This window comes from Aspergillus sclerotioniger (genome assembly GCF_003184525.1).
Source record: "Aspergillus sclerotioniger CBS 115572 chromosome Unknown BO94scaffold_2, whole genome shotgun sequence".
Taxonomy (NCBI): Eukaryota; Fungi; Ascomycota; class Eurotiomycetes; order Eurotiales; family Aspergillaceae; genus Aspergillus; species Aspergillus sclerotioniger.
In genome coordinates this window covers 258,699-280,415 of record NW_020290992.1, presented here as the reverse complement: position 1 = coordinate 280,415, position 21,717 = coordinate 258,699, and the positions used below count along the sequence as shown (strand labels likewise).

The 21,717-nt window shown below is 52.1% G+C and overlaps 5 protein-coding genes across 5 annotated transcripts; 1 reads left to right on the top strand and 4 right to left on the bottom strand.

The window, feature by feature from the left end:
- Nucleotides 1-397: 397 nt before the first annotated feature.
- BO94DRAFT_129829 (uncharacterized protein) lies at nt 398-1,814 on the top strand. The gene is made up of 2 exons (XM_025605629.1): nt 398-1,505; nt 1,561-1,814. The coding sequence occupies exons 1-2, from the start codon at nt 724-726 to the stop codon at nt 1,565-1,567; spliced, it is 789 nt and encodes a 262-aa protein (XP_025472308.1). The 5' UTR covers nt 398-723; the 3' UTR covers nt 1,568-1,814.
- A 92-nt stretch (nt 1,815-1,906) lies between these two features.
- Nucleotides 1,907-7,381, bottom strand: BO94DRAFT_571126 (putative plasma membrane phosphate transporter Pho87; the record flags this gene model as incomplete). The annotated part of the gene is made up of 10 exons (XM_025614855.1): nt 6,955-7,381; nt 6,524-6,856; nt 6,054-6,461; nt 5,804-5,895; nt 5,631-5,665; nt 4,917-5,397; nt 3,524-4,781; nt 2,342-3,461; nt 2,128-2,269; nt 1,907-1,952 (listed from the first exon to the last, which is right to left on the bottom strand). The coding sequence occupies exons 1-10, from the start codon at nt 7,306-7,308 to the stop codon at nt 1,907-1,909; spliced, it is 4,269 nt and encodes a 1,422-aa protein (XP_025472307.1). The 5' UTR covers nt 7,309-7,381.
- A 588-nt stretch (nt 7,382-7,969) lies between these two features.
- Nucleotides 7,970-9,410, bottom strand: BO94DRAFT_455075 (calcium/proton exchanger; the record flags this gene model as incomplete). Its single annotated transcript, XM_025607631.1, has 3 exons — nt 7,970-8,042; nt 8,099-8,946; nt 9,024-9,410. The coding sequence occupies 3 exons, from the start codon at nt 9,408-9,410 to the stop codon at nt 7,970-7,972; spliced, it is 1,308 nt and encodes a 435-aa protein (XP_025472306.1).
- A 3,585-nt stretch (nt 9,411-12,995) lies between these two features.
- On the bottom strand, nt 12,996-16,577 carry BO94DRAFT_129637 (glucan endo-1,3-beta-D-glucosidase). The gene is made up of 7 exons (XM_025605627.1): nt 16,510-16,577; nt 15,908-16,457; nt 15,740-15,852; nt 13,964-15,691; nt 13,849-13,895; nt 13,539-13,798; nt 12,996-13,481 (listed from the first exon to the last, which is right to left on the bottom strand). Exons 2-7 carry the CDS (start codon nt 16,287-16,289, stop codon nt 13,462-13,464), a joined length of 2,550 nt encoding a protein of 849 aa, XP_025472305.1. The 5' UTR covers nt 16,290-16,457; nt 16,510-16,577; the 3' UTR covers nt 12,996-13,461.
- Nucleotides 16,578-18,321: 1,744 nt separating this feature from the next.
- Nucleotides 18,322-21,547, bottom strand: BO94DRAFT_530270 (UTP14 family protein). The gene is made up of 2 exons (XM_025610646.1): nt 18,707-21,547; nt 18,322-18,630 (listed from the first exon to the last, which is right to left on the bottom strand). The coding sequence occupies exons 1-2, from the start codon at nt 21,434-21,436 to the stop codon at nt 18,448-18,450; spliced, it is 2,913 nt and encodes a 970-aa protein (XP_025472304.1). The 5' UTR covers nt 21,437-21,547; the 3' UTR covers nt 18,322-18,447.
- Between the last annotated feature and the right edge of the window lie 170 nt (nt 21,548-21,717).

Genomic DNA, 21,717 nt, shown 5'->3' with positions numbered 1-21,717 from the left:
GGAGTACTTCCCTGATTGTGGTGATGATATTCCATGGATCGATCCTACTGCAGAATTGCCGCCCGGTTGATTGGCCGAACAAGCTATCCATGGAACCTCCCGCCAACATCCACGGGCTCGGCCATAACTGCGCGGTAGAGGTATCCGATGGCCACGAAAACATACATCCTTTGCACGGGTCTGAAGACAAAGAACCTACCATTGCGGTACTCTTGATGTATCCCGATGGCCACCAAGATGATACCTGTCAGTAGTCAGGACCGTGTCCCGGCTGTCAGAGCACTGACGTCTTCTGGCGTCACCAACGGGGGTGGAGACACGGGATGGCGCTACACAGACTGGGATACCCTCATCCGCCCACGTTCATTGGCCTTGACCCCCCGCGACATCTGACGCTAGGGCAGATTACGATGGCCTTGTTCCCGCCTACCGACGATCTCGCCCTCCCTTCATCCCAAATTCTCCGATGCAGAGGTCAGCCTGCGACGTCATCGCCCTTGACCCTCTCTCGCCTTGTCTGTGGTACGAATGACATACTGGCACCACGCCCATGACCGCGTTTCATCATGTCGACTGACGTCGGTTGGCCTGCTTCCCTTGCGTGTGCGCGGGTACCGTCTATAAATATTGCTCGGCCATTGGATGGTCCGGCCGAACCCTATATAGTGTACGACCCCGTGCCCCAGACCGCCGCAGACTTATTATATTTCGTTGCTTTCCACCATGTCTGATCAGAATCAACCCGACTCTTCCAACCCCAACAACAACCCGACTGCCCAGCAGACCCCAGAGGGAGAGTCCAATCCCAATCCTACCTCCCCCCAGCAGGAACAACAGGAGGACCCCTCTACCTCTCCCGCTCAAGAAGAGAAGCCTGATCAGAGCAACCCCGAAGATCAGAAAGAAGATCAGTCAGAAGACAAGGAAGAAGACTCCCAACCCAAAGAAGACAAACCCAAAGAAGAAGAGCAACAACCTAAACAGGAAGAGTCTCAAGAAGAGAAACAACCCAAGCAAGAACCCGAATCCCCCAAACCCAAACAAGAACCCCAATCCGACGAGGAGGAGGAAGATCCCGAACCCGAACCTCAACCCGAACCACGCCGCCACAAATCCGCCGAAGAGCGTAAACGCCGGTCCCGACCTCCCCAGAAAATCAGACACCAGGACGACTACTCCGATATGGATAACGGCGCCGTGGAGAGACCTCGTCGTCAGCGTCGCCAGCGCCCCCAACAGCAGCAAGGCCAGGACGGTGGTCCTCTAGGTGGACTGCCCGGTGTTGGCCAGGCAGGGGATCTCGTCCAGAACACGGCCGGGAATGCTCTGAACGGGGTGACAGGCAGTGCAGGTAAAGCAGTAGGGGGTGTTCTTGGTGGAGGAGGTGGTGAGAAGGATGATGGCGGCGGCAAGGATGAGCAATTGCGGTTGAGACTTGATCTGAACTTGGATATTGAGGTGCAATTGAAGGCTAAGATCCATGGTGATCTTACTCTGGGGTTGCTGTGCGTATACCCTATTCTCTTATTCACGTTTTGAGATTTTGCTGACTCCAGACAGGAACTGAGGTTGTACATGTCCGTCAATTACGAGGATCGGTCGATAGAAAAGTCTTCGTCGTCTCGTCCTGATGATCGTTGTTGTCTTTCTGATACCTTGTCCCCTTCCTCTCTTTGTCTTCTTCATACATATGCTTGACTGTTCTTCGACACGGTCTAGATCTGTTATGTCCCTGTTACGTTCTGGCATTCAATTTTCTGTGATGAATGATGATTTGCGCGCTTCTTTTGTCTCTTCTTCATGCATGAGCAGCCGGCTGCTTTCGCGGTCGTCCATGCCGGTCAGTACTAGTATAGGATAATGAATGAGTCCAGCCATGCACTCCAAGAAAATTTCTATCATTCATCTAGCCAAAAGCAAATCCAGATATAGCGAGTTCAGATATAGCGAATCTAGATGTATCAGATATAGCATGTCATCACTCACACAATAACCCACCAATCCCAACCCCCCTCATCGCAAGATCTATAAGATCATCTCTTTCGTTGCCCCACATATTCTCTAAATCGTATGGCCAGCGAACCAAACACAGCAAAAAGCAAAATCCAGTCCAATCGGTCCGCTCACAGTCCAGCAATGTACATCAGCCCGTAACCGACCGTCACGACCACAACGAATGACATCAAACTGGCTGGGATACCACGGGTGAAGAAGTGGCGGACCTGCAGGTACCGCTGGCCAGTCTGGGGCACTTCCGTCATGATTGCCGCTGCGACTCGTTAGTACATGCATACATTACTCAATCCAGGGAGCGAAAAAGGGAGGAGGTGAGGGGGCTTACTCATGTTAGGGAAGCCACTGGTCGGCAAAGCCATGGCCACAGAGCACATCAATGCGCTCGCCATCACGAGCAGGTTCGGATGAGGGTCGGCCATGCTGATGCCAATCTGTCGCACCAGGGGAAGCATGATTAGGGCTGCTACCGTGTGGGAGATGAAGGTGGCGACGACGAGGATCAAAGAGCAGAAGACAAGTAGCACGCCGTAGAGACTGAGGTGTTCCACCCGTTCCCGGATGCCGCTGGCGAGGGTGTGCAGGAGGCCGGAGGACGTGACGGCCTTTCCGAGGCAGAGGCCACCGGCGGCTAGGATGATGATTGTCCAGAGGAAGTTGTTGAAGTCTTCTTTGTTGAGAATACCAGTGCCGAAGAATAGGACCATGGGGATGATGGCGATGACGCCCATGTCGCCGAAGATGTGCTCGAGTTGGTGACTGCCACACCATAATGCGATGGTGAAGAGTGTGACGATACTGATGAACCATTGTACGCCGGTGAACTTGTCTTTCAAGGGGCGGATGGCGACGGCGGTTTCCCGACCGGGTTTGAAGGTAACCACTAAGAGGACCCAGATCAAGAGAATGGAGAGGATGCACACTGGCAGGGAGATGAAGAACCAGGTACCCCAGCTGATGCTCGGGTACATGTTCTGCAGCGCGATGATGTTCTGGGGAGATGCGATCGGCGACGCAGCACCACCGACGTTAGCGGCCAGAGCGATGCCCAGAACAAGGGATTTGGCAAAGCTTGAATCGGGCGCTAGGTTTCGCAAGAGAGGTTGGATGATCGAGTAGCAGAGCACGGGCGATGCGACGTTGCTGATCCACATACTCAGGAACATGCTCACAAACATATTGGTGAGAAGCAAGACGTTGGGGTTGGAGCCAGCTTTACTCAAGACAAACATTGCCATTCGACGAGCGATATCGTACTTCGATAGGGCGGCAGCGATCGTGAAGCCGCCAAGCAATAGCATTATGACTGGTGTCCACATGGCGCTGAAAGCCGCACTGGTGGCGTCCTTGGCCCCTAGGCGTTCGTGAGGCTTGGCTTCGGACAGCATGATCCGAAGCATTACGACGAGGAAAGGAATGAGTAGGGATGTGACGAAGAGAGGGATGACCTACAGTAACAAAACCTGAGTTAGCAGACAAAAGTCGGGGCGTAGTGGGGTGGGAGACTGACCTCTGTAGCCCACAGTAAACTGACGAAAACAAGCATAGCCAGACAGTTTTGCTGCTCCGGCTTCTCCATTATCGGAGCAGAAAGCAAGATGCCAAAGACCAACAGGATGAAAACGAGGGTGCCGAAACTCAAGCTAAAGAGCCACTGTGGAATTTGGACAGCACCAAAAGGCGTCCTGAGTACCTTCGGCATGGCTTCCTGCTCGTCCCCTTGACGTCGGGCTCTCGAAGGGTCCTCGTCTCCTCCCAGGAGCGTCCTGCGAATACCAACGTTGGCGGCTTGAGCCTTCCTTTCGATGCCTATCATTTCTCTCCACACTGTGTTGCGTTCCCAGACAACATGCTCCCTGAGGTGCAGCCGAAGTTCACGTTTAGCCAAGGAAATATTACCCGTGGTGACGATATTCGCGTAAACCTCTTCAACCTTGTTGATGTTGTCATCTACCAGGCCCATGGTAGAGTCGGTGAAGGGGTACGCCGGGGACACGACCGAGTTCACGTACTCCCGTCGAAGATTGCGGTCAAGAATCTTATCGTACTTCTTCAATGCCTTGGAGAAGCCGGTCTTGTTAAGCTGAATATACGACTTGAGTCCACAGACGGAAACATAGGCCGCAACGGCCCGCTTCTTCAGCGAGAGACCGGCATTGTAGAGATCCACGACGGTTGGATCCGAAAACCGTTCGTCCTGTGCACCCCCACGGTGGGCGGACGGACCTCCGTAGCCCAAGAGTCTGGAATCGGCGGCCCAGAGCCCGGAATCTCTCATGTCGTCCGTACGACACCCATCCGGGTTGCTAGACTCGGCGCCATGCGACTGGGACCTGTTCTGATTCGACAACGAAGCGGGTTCGTCATCACTGTCCAAATCATCATCATCGTCTTCTTCGTCGGCTAGTGTTTCGCTGAACGTGCTATGACGCCGTTCATGACTCTGCCGGAAAAAACTTCCAGGTCGCTGCCTGGAATGGGAACTTGTCGTGCGAGCCTTTATCATGCTCTCACTCATCGGGTCGACGTTGATCGAGTCGGCCCGGTTTGCATATTCCTCAGCATCCTTGACGACATCCTCGACCTCTGCCAATATCTCCGCCTCCTTGGCTTGGTAGAAGGAACAGATCTTCTCCAATTCTGCATCTAGGGCTCGACGAAAGATGGCATCCGTGTTGAGATTGCCGCCATCGAGCAAAGGGGCTGACTCGACATCTACATGTTCCTGTCCGGTCGATCGATGTACTTCTTGTTCTAGAGAGTATATTCTAGACGGGGACAACAGTTAGAGGCCCATTCAACCGGGAGAATTTCAGCCAATGTAACATGCACTTCCGAGTGTAATGTCACATTCGCGAGATAGGATGAAAAATCACCCGGCGGAGGACAAGGAGCGGACATACAATTTCTTGAGGTTGCTATAAGCAAGATAATAGGCACTCCAGTCCGGCACCGCATTGAACTGGAGACTGTGGGAGAACTTCATCTTGTCGGAGCCACTGGCGTTGTGGCGGTGAGAATGACGACGAAGAGCTTCTATCCAATATTTGATTCTAACCGGCTTCTTCCGCAGGGTAGGCTGAATACCACCTTCCTTGTCGTCTGTACGACGCTGTGGGCAGTCTTCGGACGGCCGGTCAGTCAGCTGGGTATGTGCAGTTGTTCGAGGGTCAGGCGCGTGAGACTGGTGGGAGGGTGTGGCAGGTGAGTCAGGATAGTCGACAAGCTCGATAGTCTGGCCCCTCGGGGTTACGTCGTTGTCGTCGGTAAAGGCACCCCTCGCAGACGCGATGCGTGCCCAGGTTCGACCACCGGCATTCGACGACACGGTGTCGGACAGGAAGGATGGCAGGGAAGAGCGGGGCAGAGACAGCGGCGGCGGTGCTATTCAGCGATTTTGTGCGAGGGTCTGATGGGCAACGTTCCACGTTCTCGAGTCGCGCCGCTAACGCTAGTTTGGGTGGTAGTCCGTAGTCGAGTATAGTATCTGCGGTGCGTGGTCGTTATCAGAGGACGAAGGCGGGAGCGAACAGACTCTCCGATCGGCGGTCCCCCCCACGCGTCTAGAGCTGAGATGCACCGAGACGGCCGTCAATGAAGCATGCCGCTTGACACACCAATCGAGATGCGCCCGTAGGAGCCAAATTGCATCCTACAGAATGAGAGTAGGCAGGCAATGCTGATCGGTGAAGCTAGAGAAGTTGCGTGCAGCCGGCCAGACCAGAGCGGCCCAACCGCGACTAGCGCATTTAGTAATCGACGGCATCATTGGTCACGTCAGTAGCTTCACCACTTATATAATAAGGTAGTAGTAGTAGTAGTAGTAGGAGATAATTGCAAGTCGACCATGAAAATTAGGCGTAACTCTAATACCAAACAATGCTTTCAAGACGGTTCAAAAAATACAAGTGTAGAAAATATACAGACAGCACCATTCCTCCATCTAGAGTTTCCTCACTGCATCTAGTGCAGCTGACCTCTCCCTGGTTTCATCCTGGTACAATGGCGCTCCGATCTAGAATCGATCACTTCCGGCGCACCACCAATGCAATGTTCGAACGGCCGGCAACACCAAGCTTGTGCACCTGCTCTCTCTTATCCCACACACCACTACGACCCTCTGCAACAGCAAACAGCTCATTGGCAACTCTCTGGGCAAACTGACTATCCTTGCGCTTCTCCGAGGCATCGATAATCCACTTGATTGCCGTTCTCCGGCGCTGTCTCAATGCGAGAGGAGCAGGGACCTGCACAGATACACCACCACCAACAATACCCTTCTGGTTGCGGAGCTTGAGCAGAGGAGCGACGGAGTCGACAATCAAACCAAGGTAGAGGACGGGGTTGAGAGGGAGCTGGGGACCCGGAGGGCCGGGGAGCAAACGGCGCTTAGGGTTGTATTGAGGGGGAGGAGCAGTGCGCAGGTGATCCAGAATAAACGCCATGTTCTACCGGGAGAGCAAAAGTCAGCATGAATGCTAGCACACCAAAAAAGTCATAGTTCGTATACCTTCTGGGCTTTGCTCAGCTTGCCATCTTTCATGAGCAGCTTGGTGAACTGCTCCACTATCGTCTCGTATCTTTTACGGAAATTCTCCGTCCTGGGAATGCTTTGCGGTGCGGGAAACTTGAGGCCAGGGTGCAGCTCCGCGGCCTGTTGGTTAACCTCGGAGAGCATGCTGGCAACCATAGCCGCCGAGGCCTTGTCGAAGTTGTTTCCCTCAACCTCCGGCTGCAGACGACGAGCGGACGTCGAGAACGAACGGGTACCCGATGGACGGGCCATCTGGTCTTGCATAACCTTGGGGGCATGCTTCTGGGCTTCTTTATCACGCTGAAGGATCTGCGGAGAGAACCAGTCAATACAAGGGACGTTGACGGCGCGGCGAATGTCCAAAGTAGGATAGAGGCAGCCGTAGTATGGCTTCTCCTAACACTCACCTCAGAGACGGGCGTTCCCTGCTCCAACTCAGGACTGGCAGGGGTACCGTCGCACTTCTTATCCATGATCTTGCTGACCTCCGCGGCCTCTTCGCTAACATGGGGCAATGGGTCCTCGGTCGGGCCCTTGGCTCTGTCCTTTCCATCGGAGGAGTTGCACCTCCTCTGCACCCGCATTGAAGCCGACAGGCCAGATTTCAAGCCATGACCGGTCGACGCGGCGCAGGGTCTGTTGGCGTTAAGGATAGTCGCAAAACTGCGTCGGGAAGCAGCCGAATTGTTGGCGGGGGACGGGCAAGCCTGGCGAAGAACGGGGACCGCCCTTGCGGTGAAGAGGTTGAGACGTGGCGGCATGGTGAGATCGATCCCCTCAATGAACGAGCAACGTCAAGAAGGGTGGAAGGAGGTAGTCACATCGACCCGTCTGGCTCTCTGCATGGAGGCCGGCGAACGATTTTCCTCTCCATATCCGGTCGCTGAGTCAGCCACCGCCAAGAGTTCATTGGATCGATGGTAGATGACGATGTGACAATGATGATGCTACCGGCCTAATTTCTACAAGAGATGACACACAGTCCAGCAGATTTCCTTGCTGTATACGGCAGATTACTCCCAAGCCTTTTATTGGATTTCCTAGCCAACACATTTTTAATTCATACTTGCAGGCAACAAAGCATAGATATAGACAGGTTCACAGGAGACTTGTAAAAAGCCTGGCTCTTGGCCGATTAAGAGCAAAATCGTATCCTGTCCAACACAGAATGGTACTGACCTGCAGCGCGATTGAAGTACGAAAAGAACCTCCACTAGTAGAACACACACAAAGCGTAGGAAAATGATAGGGCATGTCTGTACAAATCCCAGACCGAGGCGGCTAGCTCGATTTTACAAAAGCATATTCAAGTGAAAGGGGGTTAAGGAGAGACAGCGAAAGGTAAAGCTAGGAGGTGAGAACAGTGAGTGAAGACGGCAAAGGTAGATAATGATCAAGAGACACTAGCTACCAAGCAAAGACTCAGATATGAAATAGGGCATCCTCGTTGACATCATCTGGGTAGATGTAGAATGCAAGTGCCAGGATTAGATACCTGAGAGACAGATCAGCATACGAGTCCAAAAGTAACGAAAAGGGGTCGCAACATACATTCCCAAGCACAGTCCACCCTCGAGATAGTTGGACTTTCCGTCCTGAATCAGGAATGTCACCACCAACCCAGATATGAAGAAAGCCATGGTCTCAAAGATATGAAAGTGCAGAGTCATATCCACATCCATGATCCAGCCAAGAATGACGAGGAACGGCGTGACAAACAGGGCGATCTGAAGACTGCTTCCAATGGCAACGCCAATGGCAAGGTCCATTTTTCCTTTCCAGGCGACAACCACAGCGGTGACATGCTCCGCAGCGTTTCCAACAATGGGAATAAGAACAAGACCGATGAACGTGCGGCTCATGCCAGTCGTCTGCACAATACTGTCAATGCTGCCAACCAGATAATCTGCGCAAATGGCAACCATGATTGTGACGACAATCAACGCAACAGTGGCTGCCCACGGACTGAGCAAATGCTCCTCCTCAGCTTCCTCGGTTTCGCCTGCCTGGTTCTCGGCTTCGTTGAGCTCGTCGTTGGCTGCTTCGAAGAGTTCCGCGTGCGATTTAAGCTGGAAATACAGGTACATGACATAGAGAATCAAAAGAATAATAGCAGTTCCATGCGATAGAATCAGAATATTGTCATGCCGTTTCTTTTCGTCGCCGGAGCCGCTCAAAGAGGCGTAAAGAGTAGCGGGGATAATCAGCGAAGCAGACGAAACCGTCATCAAGGATGACATTGTCGATGCTACCGTGCTATTGAAGGATTGCTGCGAGTACTTGAGCCCGCCGACAAAAAAGCAGCAGCCAAGAACAAGCAGAATATTCGATAAGATGCTACCAAGCATGCTAGCCTGAACCACGCGGATTTGGTTATCTTTCAGGGCAATGATGCTAACCTACCAGTCAAAATAGCCGTTAGCATCAAGACTGAAATAATTTGGACACCTTGCGCAAGAGCCAAGATTATACTTACAATCAACTCCACAGCATTGCCAAAGGTGGCATTCATCAAACCACCCAGGGCCTGGCCCATGGTAGCTGCCAGCTCCTCAGTCGCAAAACTCAAGAGTGAGGCCAATGGGATGATCGCCAGAAAGTTCAAGGTAAAAACAACCGTGCTGTCCCAATGGAGAGCACCAGAGACGATGCCCAGGGGCACAAAAACGAGAAGGACATTGACATAATCCCGGACGAGTGTCGACCAAGTCAAATGAGCCACACGCCTGGGCCAGTGAGACCAATGATGAGTACGCTTCTGCTGTCGCGGACGGAGGGTGGAGTTACTGCGGGCAATGTCACCAAGCAATGCCTCTCTTTCATTGGGCTCCGTGGAACCGTTCTCTAACGAAGAGCCTGTCATTCTCCTTTTGGGGCCCCAGGAGTATCTCCGGAATGATTTGAAGATATTGTTGGACGCTGCAAAACCGCACCCGAGAAATCCGTTAGCGACAATTAATAGGGCGAGATTGGCACAGGCGCATATATGGAAGGAGGACTTGGCATTCGCCGGGGGGGTGGCGGTATGGAAAACAAGCAGGAAGTGAACGAGAGATGAGACGACAAAGCTATTAAGATAAACGAAGGAACTGGGGAGCTAAAAGCGACCTGATATACTGAGACAGAATAGACAGATCTGAGCGCGCTTGAAGGAACGACGAGCTGTGCCGATCGTACCAAGGGAGAAAAGGTAAAAGAAGGGAAGGACTGTGACACCTGGGGAGACGTAGATGTGAAGAAACTGGAGGTGGGGAAGCGGAATTAAGAACAAGGTAGGAGGGGAACTCGAAACATGGATGAGAAGTGCCTAGGAACAATGGTTCTCTAACACTTACACATTGGGAAAGGACACTATTGTGGCGACAATCTGGGCCACAACCGACGGGTGATGAGAGATATAAGCGATGAGAGACCCGGTCTTCTGATCCAAGGTTCTTTTGTTTCCGGGGCTTAATGGAAAGGAACAACGGATTGACGATGTAGCACCCGTGATCGGATGGAGCAATCTGGTGTTGTGGCTTGTCGCGTGGAAGGCTTTCCCTGAACTTTACCTGCGCTCAGCAAAGATTTCTCAGAACACAAGCCACGTATAATGCCTTGCAGGCTTGGACACTGTGGATAGAGAATGACTAGGACCATGCGACGCCTTCCAAGTGGATGAACTTTCGGGGGTTGCAAGAACCAAAGGAGAGAGGTGCAAGGTACAGGGGGCCAAGAGACGGTGGCTACGCACTCCGTACCGTATAAATCCTAGTGGGAGCCAAATTAAATCGCTAAACAGTGCTCACAATCCGGGATGTTCCACTGGCAGCGGTAATTGGCTGAAAGAAAATTCTAGTGCACCAAGAGTGAGGGAATGGACCAAGAGCAGGTGGCAGGTGCACAGCCTCAATCCAGATCATCCAACGTCCCAGGGTTTTGATGGAGGAGGAGAAGGAGGGGGGAAGCGGCCGGTATGATTGATTGAGCAAGGGGGCAGGCAGGTAGTAGTAGATATCTACCTGGGATGAGTTAGAGATCTTGTCTTGACAGTTCTGGGCAGGAAGGGTACTTTTAAACGAGGGAATAAAGGGTGCCAGTGATGATGATGACGTTGACCACTTCGCGGTTGACAATTGGGTCCAGAGGAGACTGCCCAAATCCGACCGGAAACTTTGAAAGGAAACTTTGGGGAAGGGAATGAAAGTTAGGTGATAGGTGGGCAAATGAGTGCGGGACCAGCTACTGGATAATGGGATAGATAGTAGTAATGGTGGTGAAGACTAATGCATGAGATAGAACTGACCATTACCTCAACGCTGGAGAGACGGGCAGAAGACAGACAGAACACAGAACAGCACCGCAAGCATCATCATGATGAGGCCGGACTAAACCGGATCGATCGGGCTTGGTGGGGCGCATGGGCAGCTCCAGCCACCTTCACCTTCAACAAATGCACGGTTGAGCTTAGCGCCCGACCATGGCCTCCTTGGCCCAAATCGATTTATTTTGGACTCTTTACTCCATCTTATGCTAATGATAATCATATTAGTGATCGTAATGATCATGAGCTGTTCCATACTGCGTCCCAATTCTGACCCGCAACGTGCATCCACCCACCAGCAGATTTTATTGTGACGCCGGATGGCGATGGATCCCATGCTTTTTGAAACCTTCGCCGAGACTGCACTGCCACGATCAGGCCCACTCTCAGGGGAAAGGCCCCTTTGACGTAAGACACCCATTCTCATCTCGGTTGCAGGAAGCCTGGAACACTGCGATGTATCATCTGCGGTTCAGATTGATTCGACGGTCTCTGAACCATAAGCAGAGTGGAAGGAGATACCAGGAAAAGGACCCCGCATGTATACATTGTGCTCACTCATGAAAGGAAATAGGAACCGATCCGATGCTGTACGCATTCCCGGCTTCCATGTCGATATTGATCTCACAAGTCACAATGTGTTGCTATGTACTCAATACTTCGTACTCCGTACCACGACAAAACCACACAATAAAGTTTAAAACCGGTTCTGGCAATTTTATTGAATGAACAAGAAACACAGGAGATTGATTATTTCCTTGGCCGATAGCTGCGGCCAAGACACGTCCCCGTTGACTACCCAGGAGAAAGTGAGACCACATTTGAACAAAGTACTACTGTGTGGGAAGACCGGATGATCAGACCAACCAGAAATCGAAATAGCTTTGCGACAGAAGGCCTAAAAACGAACAAACGTATGTACGGAGTACGATCGAGTATGTTACAATGGCGGCAGTTGAATGATCAGGCCCCGGCATTCGGTGCTGTTTGCTAGCATGCTTCTGGGATTCCGATTGGATACTGCTGGCACTGCTGCATATTACCTACCATAAACGGCGGCTGAGAGAGCCAGCCACGTTTGACCCTCAGAAATCAAGCCTGGGGCACAGTCGTTTGCTACCTACTATCTACCAGATGGACAGGTCCAGATGATCCGTGCTTCTGTCATGGATTCCTCCGTCCCTTACTTACTTTGGCCCCACTCGCTGCCCGGGGTTGTCTGCAGCCGCCAATCACATCACGATCCTGTAGTTCCCTGGGCTACGGCTGGAGGACTGGACAATTGATCCATCAGACATCGCTCACAAACTATGTGGGACAGATCTCTTCCGCGGAAAATATTACCTGACCTAAGATCCTAATACTATTGCCAGCTGCTCAAACCCCGACATCTCACCCCCATTAACTTTAGGGTATTGCTCAAGAAACATGCCATCAGAAACGGAATGAAGACAAAACGAAGACAATCCGCAGGGGACAAAAAGAGCCAGCTTATACGGAGTACAAGGTGCACTCCTCCTTACTTACAGCGAGGACCAGAATACGGAGTATAAGCACCCTCAATTCAAAGCTCATGAACGAGACCAGACTGAATTCCGCCATGCCATAACTACCGACGCAAGCTGGCACAAGCCACGAACCCCCGGGCGGCCGGTACAGCCACAATGCTCGGGCTCTCATACCACTCACTACTTATCTAGGTTGCCACCATCCCACAACTCCTCCGAGGAGAATCAGCGCCGAAGCCTAAGCCTACACATGCAATGCAATCTTATACTCTGAATAGTATTCTACCTTTACCCCACACCATCTTTTCCCCCAGCAGCGCAACAACCAACCAACCAACCATAACCGATCCCCAAATCACCCCACCGTAGCCACACCACAGACAAACAACTCTACACTCAGCCTCACCCAGACCTACCCACCTAATTCCCAAGATAAGCAGTCAGTCTATACCTGGTTATCTGATCCCACAGCCAGCCGACCAGAAAATTAGAGCAAACAAACCCTGCCCCGTGCACATGCGCGTGCAGGAGACCTAAACCCTCCACTGGCTCGCCCCCTCCCGCATCTAAGGCTACCTACTACCTATACGGCCTACATCTTTGTTTTTTAAGGTCGATGACCTATGCTTAGATGGGGTGGATGCGTGAAAAGGACAGGATAGGCTATACTGTTCCCCGCCTCCACCTGGGTAATCCGATGGCGCAGGCGGGTTTATGGCGTCGAGGCTATGCTTGATGTATAGTCGCTGGAGGCTTGCAAGAGAGCGAATGTGCTTACCAGGTCCGTGGTTAGGGTTATGTGGTTGGGTGTGGGTATTCACGTTGGTGATATTAGGTTTTGAGAATGCTTACGTCTGAGAGCAAGATTACAACAGCTCTTAACTTGGTGCAGCTGGGTTGACAAAAGAAAAACAAAGTAAATTAATAGGTATCTATGTCACTACGTCCACAGTGTAGTAGTCAGCTATATCAACAGGTATAGTAAACATCGCCGCGCAACAATCGGCAATAGATACATGATACATCGTGTATTCTATGAAGAAATTCCGAAAGAGCGTTTCCAAATGGAAGATATCAAATCAACGAACGCTTCAGGTCCTTATTCAAGGACCTCCGCCCATGCCTAAATCGCGATTGTCAGCAACATCGTAATTTGAGGGGGCGGGAAAAGTCAACTCACCAGCTGCAAATGCAAGATACCACGTCCGTGACGCTCCACCGTCTAACCAACTATAGTCGAAGTTGGATTGGGCGAAGAAGTTCCACGAGGATGCAGGGTCAATCAAAGCCAAGTTGGCATACAGGACACCCTTCCACCCGCCAGTGACGGCCGAGGCTGGGTCACTGGCATTGGACGCGAAGAGTGCATTCCACTCCTCTCGAACAAAGTTCTGTCTCCGCACATATGAAGACGAGGGCAGGAGGGGCAACATATGAATTCTTACTGTGGATTAGTGATATGCAGGAAAACCAAGAGAGAACAAACATACCCTTGAATATACTCCAGGTTGCTGCCGAAATAGGTGGTGTGGTCAACCTTGTTTTCAAACAGCTTAAAAACTCAGCTATGCACGGCTAAACTAGCATGATAAGGTAGCAACTTACAATGCCGGTCACCTTGTTGGCGATGAAGTTCGCCGGTTGGTTCTTGTTATCACTCTCCATGAGGAAGTAGTTGTGCAAGCTGCGTCGTAGAATTCCCAACATCAGGTTGCCACGTGCCTCCATGCTGGCATCGGCAATAGTCTTTCCCCACATCTTGATGGCGTACGCAAACATGCTGTCTTCCGAAGTCGACTCTTCATCCTTGCCATCATACGACTCGAACAGACCCTTAGCCCACGAGTGCCCATGGTACCAATCGAAGGCGCGCGAGAAAGGGAAATACGGGTCATTTGCTGCAGAGTTTCCTGCGTCACGAACAAGCATATTCACCCAGTCCTTGTTGGCGGTCGTGAGCCAGCTCGGATCAAGGGATCCAATGATGGCAGCAGCATGAATGAAGTACCCGTAATGGAAGTGATGATCATTGTAGTAGGTGTTTCCAAAGTCAGCACCAGAGTCGCCGCCATAGCTTGCAGAGGACACTACACCCCTCCAGACACTGTCATACACCAACGGAAACTGCTGCTTGTTGTCGATGAAAAGGGCAAAGGCGTTCTTCAGGTTCTGCAAGGCCGACGCTGCAAGGTCAGCATTACCGCCTAGTTTGCTAACAGTGTAAACGAGGGTTGCAAACTTGCTCAACCCCTTCCCACTGTAGTACATGCTATTGAGATTTGTCTGTTGGTCAATGCTCTGATTCAGTTCAGTGGGGGCCACGTCCAGGATGACCTTTTGAACAGCAGTGGTCAGGCTATTGACACTGCCTGTAGATGCCGACCATGGAGCGAAGCCCATCTGCGTAGGGAGGTTGGGTTCAAGCATCGTCCACGTTTCTCCCACCACCGCTGTTGCGTTGCCTTTAGTTGTAGTTCGAAGCGTGATGCTGGTCATCCGGCTCTTTGTAGTGTCATCAAACGATTCGATATGATGCGGCAAAGCATACATCAACAGAGGAGTCTCCTGCACCTGTTTCCCTGATTTGGCCCATGCCAAACTGTATGTACCATTGCCGTTCAAAACGGATCCAGACACAGCGGCTTCTAAAGCAAACACTCCGGCAGAGTTATCCAGTAGCTTTTCTCCAGAGTCACCTGCTGGGTTTTTAGTGATCTGGATTGTACCCGACCACCCGCTAGGGCCACGGAAGTTTGTGTTGGACTCCAAGCGGAAGTCTGGATCCTTTCCATCCTGCGGTATAGCGTAAACAATCCATTCCGTCCCATCGGCAAGTGTCATCTTGTATTTGTAGATACCGATCCGGGGGGAGCTAGCAGTGACAACTTTACTGAAGAAAACACTGCTTTGGATCAGTGGTTGCAGATTGGTGTACATTCCTGTCACGAATCCCATGCCCTGCACCAGAGGGATGGTGATCCTCTGGCTCGATCCGCTAGATGGTGACAACACAGCGTCGGCAGAGAACGGCAAAAGATTCTCTGCAGTCAGCACAGTTGAGCTATTGAGTTCAGTTGCTGAAAGAATCATGTGCTGGATACCAATCGGATTGATGTAGTACGAAATGGGGTTCCCGGGAATGTTGGCATTGGTCGGTCCCTCCGCAACGACGTTGGCCTCGTTGTGGGATACAACCATGCCATAGCTCTGTGCATTTCCACTGCCTTTCGCCCACGTGATGGCATAGGGGTGGGTGAATGTGGCATTGGTCTGCGACCCTAAGAAAAGACCGGCGTAGAACTTGTTCGTCTCGATGGGGATAGTGATGTTTTCCTATCATCGTTAGACACCTAACAAGGGGCTCATCATGTAAGTACATACAATCCCCTTCTTGGGCACTGGGTGGTCATTCCGTGCAGTGATAGTTTGTGGAATCGGTCCCGTTGCCAATGGCACGAAGACGTCCTGACCGCCAGACATTGGTGTAACTGAGCCTAGCGCCAAGTCATGTTAGACAGTATACGACACCCCACCAAGAGCACGACTCACTTTGCGCGACAGTTGAAGTTGTGGAAATCTCAGAGCTCGTCTGGCTCGCGCTCGTGGCGGAAGCCTGTGGGGTTGAAGTCTCGGTGCTTGAAGTCTCGGAGCTTGAAGTCGCTGCGCTTGAAATCTCTGCACTTGAAGTTTCTGCACTTGAAGTTTCTGCACTTGAAGTTTCTGGGCTCGAAGGCTCACTGCTCGCCTCAGCAGGGTTGCTTGTTGATTCTGGAGCGTTCTGTCCTGAAGCTTGATGCGTTGTGGTCGTCCAAGCTGCAGACTTGGAATGGTATGAATTAGTGTGTTTGTGATTCTCAACACTTGAGGTGCTGGCTATGGCTGCAGCTGGCGTATATGCTGATGGCGGTACGGTGACAGGGAAATCCGACATCCAGCTCGGTAGCAACCCGTTCAGCAGATTGTCAGGAAGTTCCTCGGGATTATCCAAGGCATCCAGCACACTATCAATTCCCCAAGGCGCTTTTCTTTCCTCTGTACCCGTTTGGGAGGGGGTAGGGCGCCACGGATGGCCCTCACGCTCAAGACTAGTCGGATAGAACTGATGGATTATGAGAACCAACCCACGGATATTTGAATAGTCTTGTACTTACACCTTGTGTCCCCGGTATGAGTAGCCTTTGGCTTTCAGCTGCGGGCGGATATTGCGTTTTCTCCGTAAAGGCGGCCGACGATGATACTGTTGGGGCCGAGCATACACCTCTTGCAGCTAGCAGCCACGTTAGCAGGACTGAGGAGCTCCATCTTTGCTTCCTCTCCATGATGAAAGCTCGTCGCACTTGCTCGATAACTCAGGAGGCGCAAGTATCACTGGCAAAAAAGACAGTACAAGTTCCGCCACCCTTTCAAGGGCAATGCGTCCTTTTGTACGAGACTGGCCAGTAGGGTTTGGTATACAACGATCAAAACATCAGAGACAACAGATAGCAGATATCATGGGCAAAGATGAGAAGCGATCAAAGTCCGGATCTCTGTATTTCCCTTCGGTATGATAGCCGAATTCACTTGACGCACAAGAGGCAGGCGCCAGAATATAAGGGACAATTCAAGCGCAGAAGGGAGAGGAGGGAAGAGAGAGGGAGATCGAGCGGCAGACGCCATCTTCAAATAGAAAAAAATACCAGCGTTGCTCACCAAGGTCGACTATAGATTCCGGTCTCAGCCAGTAAGAATCTCAGGTCCGGGCAAAACTCCGGTCCCGTTGCAGAGGGATACCAGATGGACACACTGGTGTGCGAGATCGAGCACGGACAAGGTATTACGAGGCGTCGATCTGCATCGAGGTCAGTGTTGTGGTGTCTACTCCGGGAGGCCTGGACAGTGGAGGCATAACAAAAAACATGGATTGGGGAATGCAGGGTTGAGGGGGGCGGAATGCACCGTCCTCAGGCACCACGCCGCGGCGCATGCAGTCTGTCGCAGGGCCGGCGGCGGGTATGTGCAGGGAGGGGGGGAACTTACTGCGACCGGATGATGGAGACAGCTGATGGATGAATTAATGAATAGATGAATTAGTTCACTCGCATAACCGATGGAGGGGGGGGGTGGATGTTGGTTTTGCAGAGGAATTGCGGTTCCTGCTGTGGGGGATGGAGTTGTTGACAGTTGAAGGGTGGTGGGCAGTAGGTAGTACTAGGCACGGGAAGGGCAGATGGGAGATGGGCAGAGCTGGAGTGGAGAAGGTGAAGTGGAGAGTGGGTGGAGCATCTCTCTACTACAACATCCATACAGCAACAGCATCCTCCGCTGCTCAAATACTTCCCCCCTCGTCGGATTGCTATTCACCCTTCACCCCAACAATTACCTTCTGACCTTCATTCACCTTCCAAGACACACAAGGTTATTGTCCGATCGGTCTTGACTGACTCGGGTTCTCCACTGCGGCTACCTTCCCAACTCTCTTTCTCTCTCTCTCTAGGCATCAAGGAATGTACCCAACGCCAAGGTGGATGTTCATGTCTCTTCTTTCCCGGCCAACACCCGTCGTCACATTCCACCCTGTCATTCGTCGTCGTAAGAGACGCGAGTCTCTCTCTGACTGGCCTGCGCCGGACTGCCATGTCCGTGTATCAAGGTCGGACCAAATCTCGATGTCCATGTGGTCTGCGATCAGGGAACTGATGGTATCACGATGCAGGGGCTCACCCGACCAGATCATCTTCAGCCCAAACACTGCTTATTCGACAACCTTATTGGGAATGACCAACCCCGGAGACTAACGCCCTACAAAGGGTCCAAGGCTAAACTAGCTCGCGTGGGAGAGTGGGAGCCCGGTGCTTGTCTGCAGATCTGCTGCTACCACAACTCGGATGATGCGGGGATGACAACCACCAACTTGACACAATGCTCAGTAACAACTGACATCCTCTTGAACCAATAATCAAACAGATCAGATAAAATAGTGTGAGTATCTTTGAAATGACTTGGTATCATGACCAAACTTAATTCTACAACAACTACCTCGAGCAAGATCACTTGTATCTGTCCACACATACACCCATTACCGACTCGCACCCAGACTCTATCATACCTTAAGCCATAGGCTTCGACATCGGCTTGATGACGCCTTGCTTGACCATCACGCGTGGCTTGGTTGCATTCTGGAAAGTTTCCTTGGTAGACCATTCGGGGCCGATTGGCAGCCGAAGCGATCTCTCGTACTGTTGCCTCGTCTCGAAGGGGTGAGGGAGCTGGGTGGCCATGTATTTGGTGTTCTAAACCGACAGAAATTAGTTCATCATGCGCCGGACGACAATCACACGCGACGGGGCCCAGCCTGATAGTTCTTACCTTCTTGACCCGTTTCTCATTGATAATGACCCGGGAAAGCTTGGCATCCTTCCGGTCCTCCGGTTTCACTCCTTCGACCTTGGTGAGGAAACGTTTCTGTCGCTTCTGCTGTTTCTTGCTGATACCATCACCGGCCCAGCTACCCCATCCCGGGAGGGTGTTATCAATCACTTGATCATCTTCCTCCTTGATGGTGTCGAGCTTCTCTTGATCGAAGTCCTGTACAACTTCGTCTCCAGCAAAGGCCCTCTTCACCAGATCATGATTCTTGAGGAGCACAGGCACGCTGTCCTCGTCGTCGCTGTCGTACTCCTCTGTGGCAGGCTTCTTCTTGGAGGCGGATGCCTTCTGGGCTTTGGGCGCATTCTTAGAACTGGCGCTGCTAGTCTTCGCATCATCTAGCGTGATATCAATGGTCTGTTGTGAATCATTTCCTGTTGTGCGACGGTTGTTTCTGTTGGTTTGGACGAGCCACGGGTTCTCCTCGACATCAGATTCCTGTTCTTCGGCAGCTCCTTTTTGAGGACGAGCACGAGGCTTGTTCTGGGAGGCGGACGGTCCTTTCTTCTCGGGACGGTCGAGTACGATCTTAACTTCTTGATCCGCCTCTTGCGCCTCCTCGTCATCAGATCCTGGTGCCTCTTCAAATTCATTCCGGGGCGCCTTCGCTTTGCTTTCCTTTGCAGACTTTGCCTTCTCTGAGTGGCCGAATTTCCGTCGCCCCATCTCAGATTCTGCCTCAGACTGAGACTCTTCACCATGAAGCTCCCGGTTGAGTCGTCGGACCTCAGCATCATTCTCTGCCTTGCGAGCAGCATCCGCATTCTGCATGAATTTCATAGAAAGAAGCTTGGCATGGGGCCCCTTCAACTCCAAATCAGCCTCGTCGCCTCCTTCGAGCTGGCTGAGCTTTTGGCGGATCTTGCGTTTTTCAACATCAGACCCGGCCTCCTCGTCCCATGGGTTTTCCTCGTCTTCGGACTCAGAACTGGACGAGCCGAGATAATCTTCGTTGCCGTTCGTAACGCTCTTTCCTTCAATCCGCTTCCGTAGTTCTTCCTCCCGTAATGCCAGGTCCTGCGTACCACGTCGAGCATCCTCGTCCCAGGCGGTCCGACCAGTCTGCTTCAGGCTCTTCGCCCATTTGCTCTCCTTGTGTTTAGAGCCCATTCTGGCCTCCGCCCTCAGTCGATCGTTCTTCTCCCTCTCCTCTTCATCTAGGTCCACACCAGCCTCTATGAGAGCCTTTCGTTCCTGTTGCTCTAGCCTCTCTCGCTCCTTCCGGTGTACACGACGATATGACTTGCTCTTAATCTTCTTGATCCGCTTGGCTCGTACTTCTTCCCGGAAGAGCAAATCGCGCCGCTTGCGTAGTTCTGCTCTACGAGCTCTAATTTCCTCAATAGGCAGCTTCCGCGCCTGTAGCTCTTCGATATCCTGTACCTGATCCTCCGCTGACTTTCCATTGGCATCGGTAAGTCCGCTCTCCTGAAGGATGTTGTGAATGGTGCTTTCAAGATCCGTCCGCGGCTCAGCAGCACCCATCCGATGCGTCTGGTTTGCTTCGGGATCGGGCAACGGGAACACAAGATGCTCTGCTCGGCGATTCTCCTTGACCGTCTCCAGCCAGCGATCCAAAGTCTCTCTGCTCTTTTCATATGCAGCCGCCCGGTCCAGCCGATCCTGTTGACGTTTTGCAAGAGGCGCGTCCAGCTTGCCTGGAACACCAGACGTTTTCTTGTGTGAGGTTGTAGCAGAGTCGACATGCTTGAGCGAACTCTTCAAACGGGAGTCTGTAATGGATGGCAAAAGATCGGCAATGGTGAGCTTTCGCGTAGATGTCAAACCAAACTCCGTCGGGGTCCCTTGTTCCTGGCTGCCACCGGTCCTTCGAGTCGTCTTGGTAGTGCTCTCGTTATTCATGGAGTTAACAAAGCTCTGTAGCTTTGAAAGACCGTGTTCGTCCGCCTCGTCGTCATCGAGTTCATCTCCTGAAAGTGATAGTTTGTCGCTGTTGTCGGAATCGCTGCTTTCGCTATCGGAGTCATATTCTTCTGAATCATCGCTTTCGACCGATTGCTTGGACTTGGCCTTTGCCTTCTTCTTCTCCTCTTCTTCCTCTTCTGCCATGTTCATGTCCCAGGCAGCGGTCAAATCGATGGCATCCTCTCCGAGGTCGTCCTCATCATCGTCAAGATCGTCATCGTCCTCCGACTCTTCGACATCTTCAGACAGAGTGATTTCACGACTGCGCTTTTTGCGCTCCGGCGCCTTCTTTTTCGGTTGGTTTTTCATTGTAGAGCTACCGCGAAAAGTGAAGCCTTCAAATCTCTCCTCATCGCTGGAGCCCATCGCTTCGTCACTGTCCACCTCGCTGTCGTCGTCACTATCGACCTCACCGATCTTCCACCGGTGTCCTTCGCCGTCGCTACCAGCATTCGATCCCATGTCCGATGCATCATCGTCCTCCGTGCGACGGCGCTTGCTTTGATCCGGACCGTCCGAATCCTCGTCGGCGTCTCGCCCAATGTTTCGCTTGCGCTTAAACTGTTCATCTTCTTGGCCGAAACGACTGCGCTTAAATCCCAGCTTTGGTTTATATTCGCTTTCTGCAATAGCAAAGGCATTTAGGAATTTTCCGGGCCTGTTCTTCCTGGGTGCGGCTCTCGGTTTCTTGGAGGACTGGTCTCTGTCTTTGGGACCGCTCCGTTGCGTTTGGCTGCGAGGCATGATGGCGTTTGGTGCAGCTCTTGCGGGCAAGGGGAGGTAGCGTAAGATTAATCCAGATTTATCCAGACAAGCCAGCAATCGAAAAAAAAAAGCCGTCGATGGCGTCTGAGCACCGCGACTGTGTCGAGATGTAGCAATTGATTTTTTTACTTTGCCGATGCGGCCCAGGAAAAAAGTTCTTGGCGGGGCGGAGCTACTCCTAGCGCCGCCCAGAAGAGCCTTTTATCGACTCCGACACTGAACCTCCGTCTTGTCTCCGCAACCAGGAACAGCGACTGCCT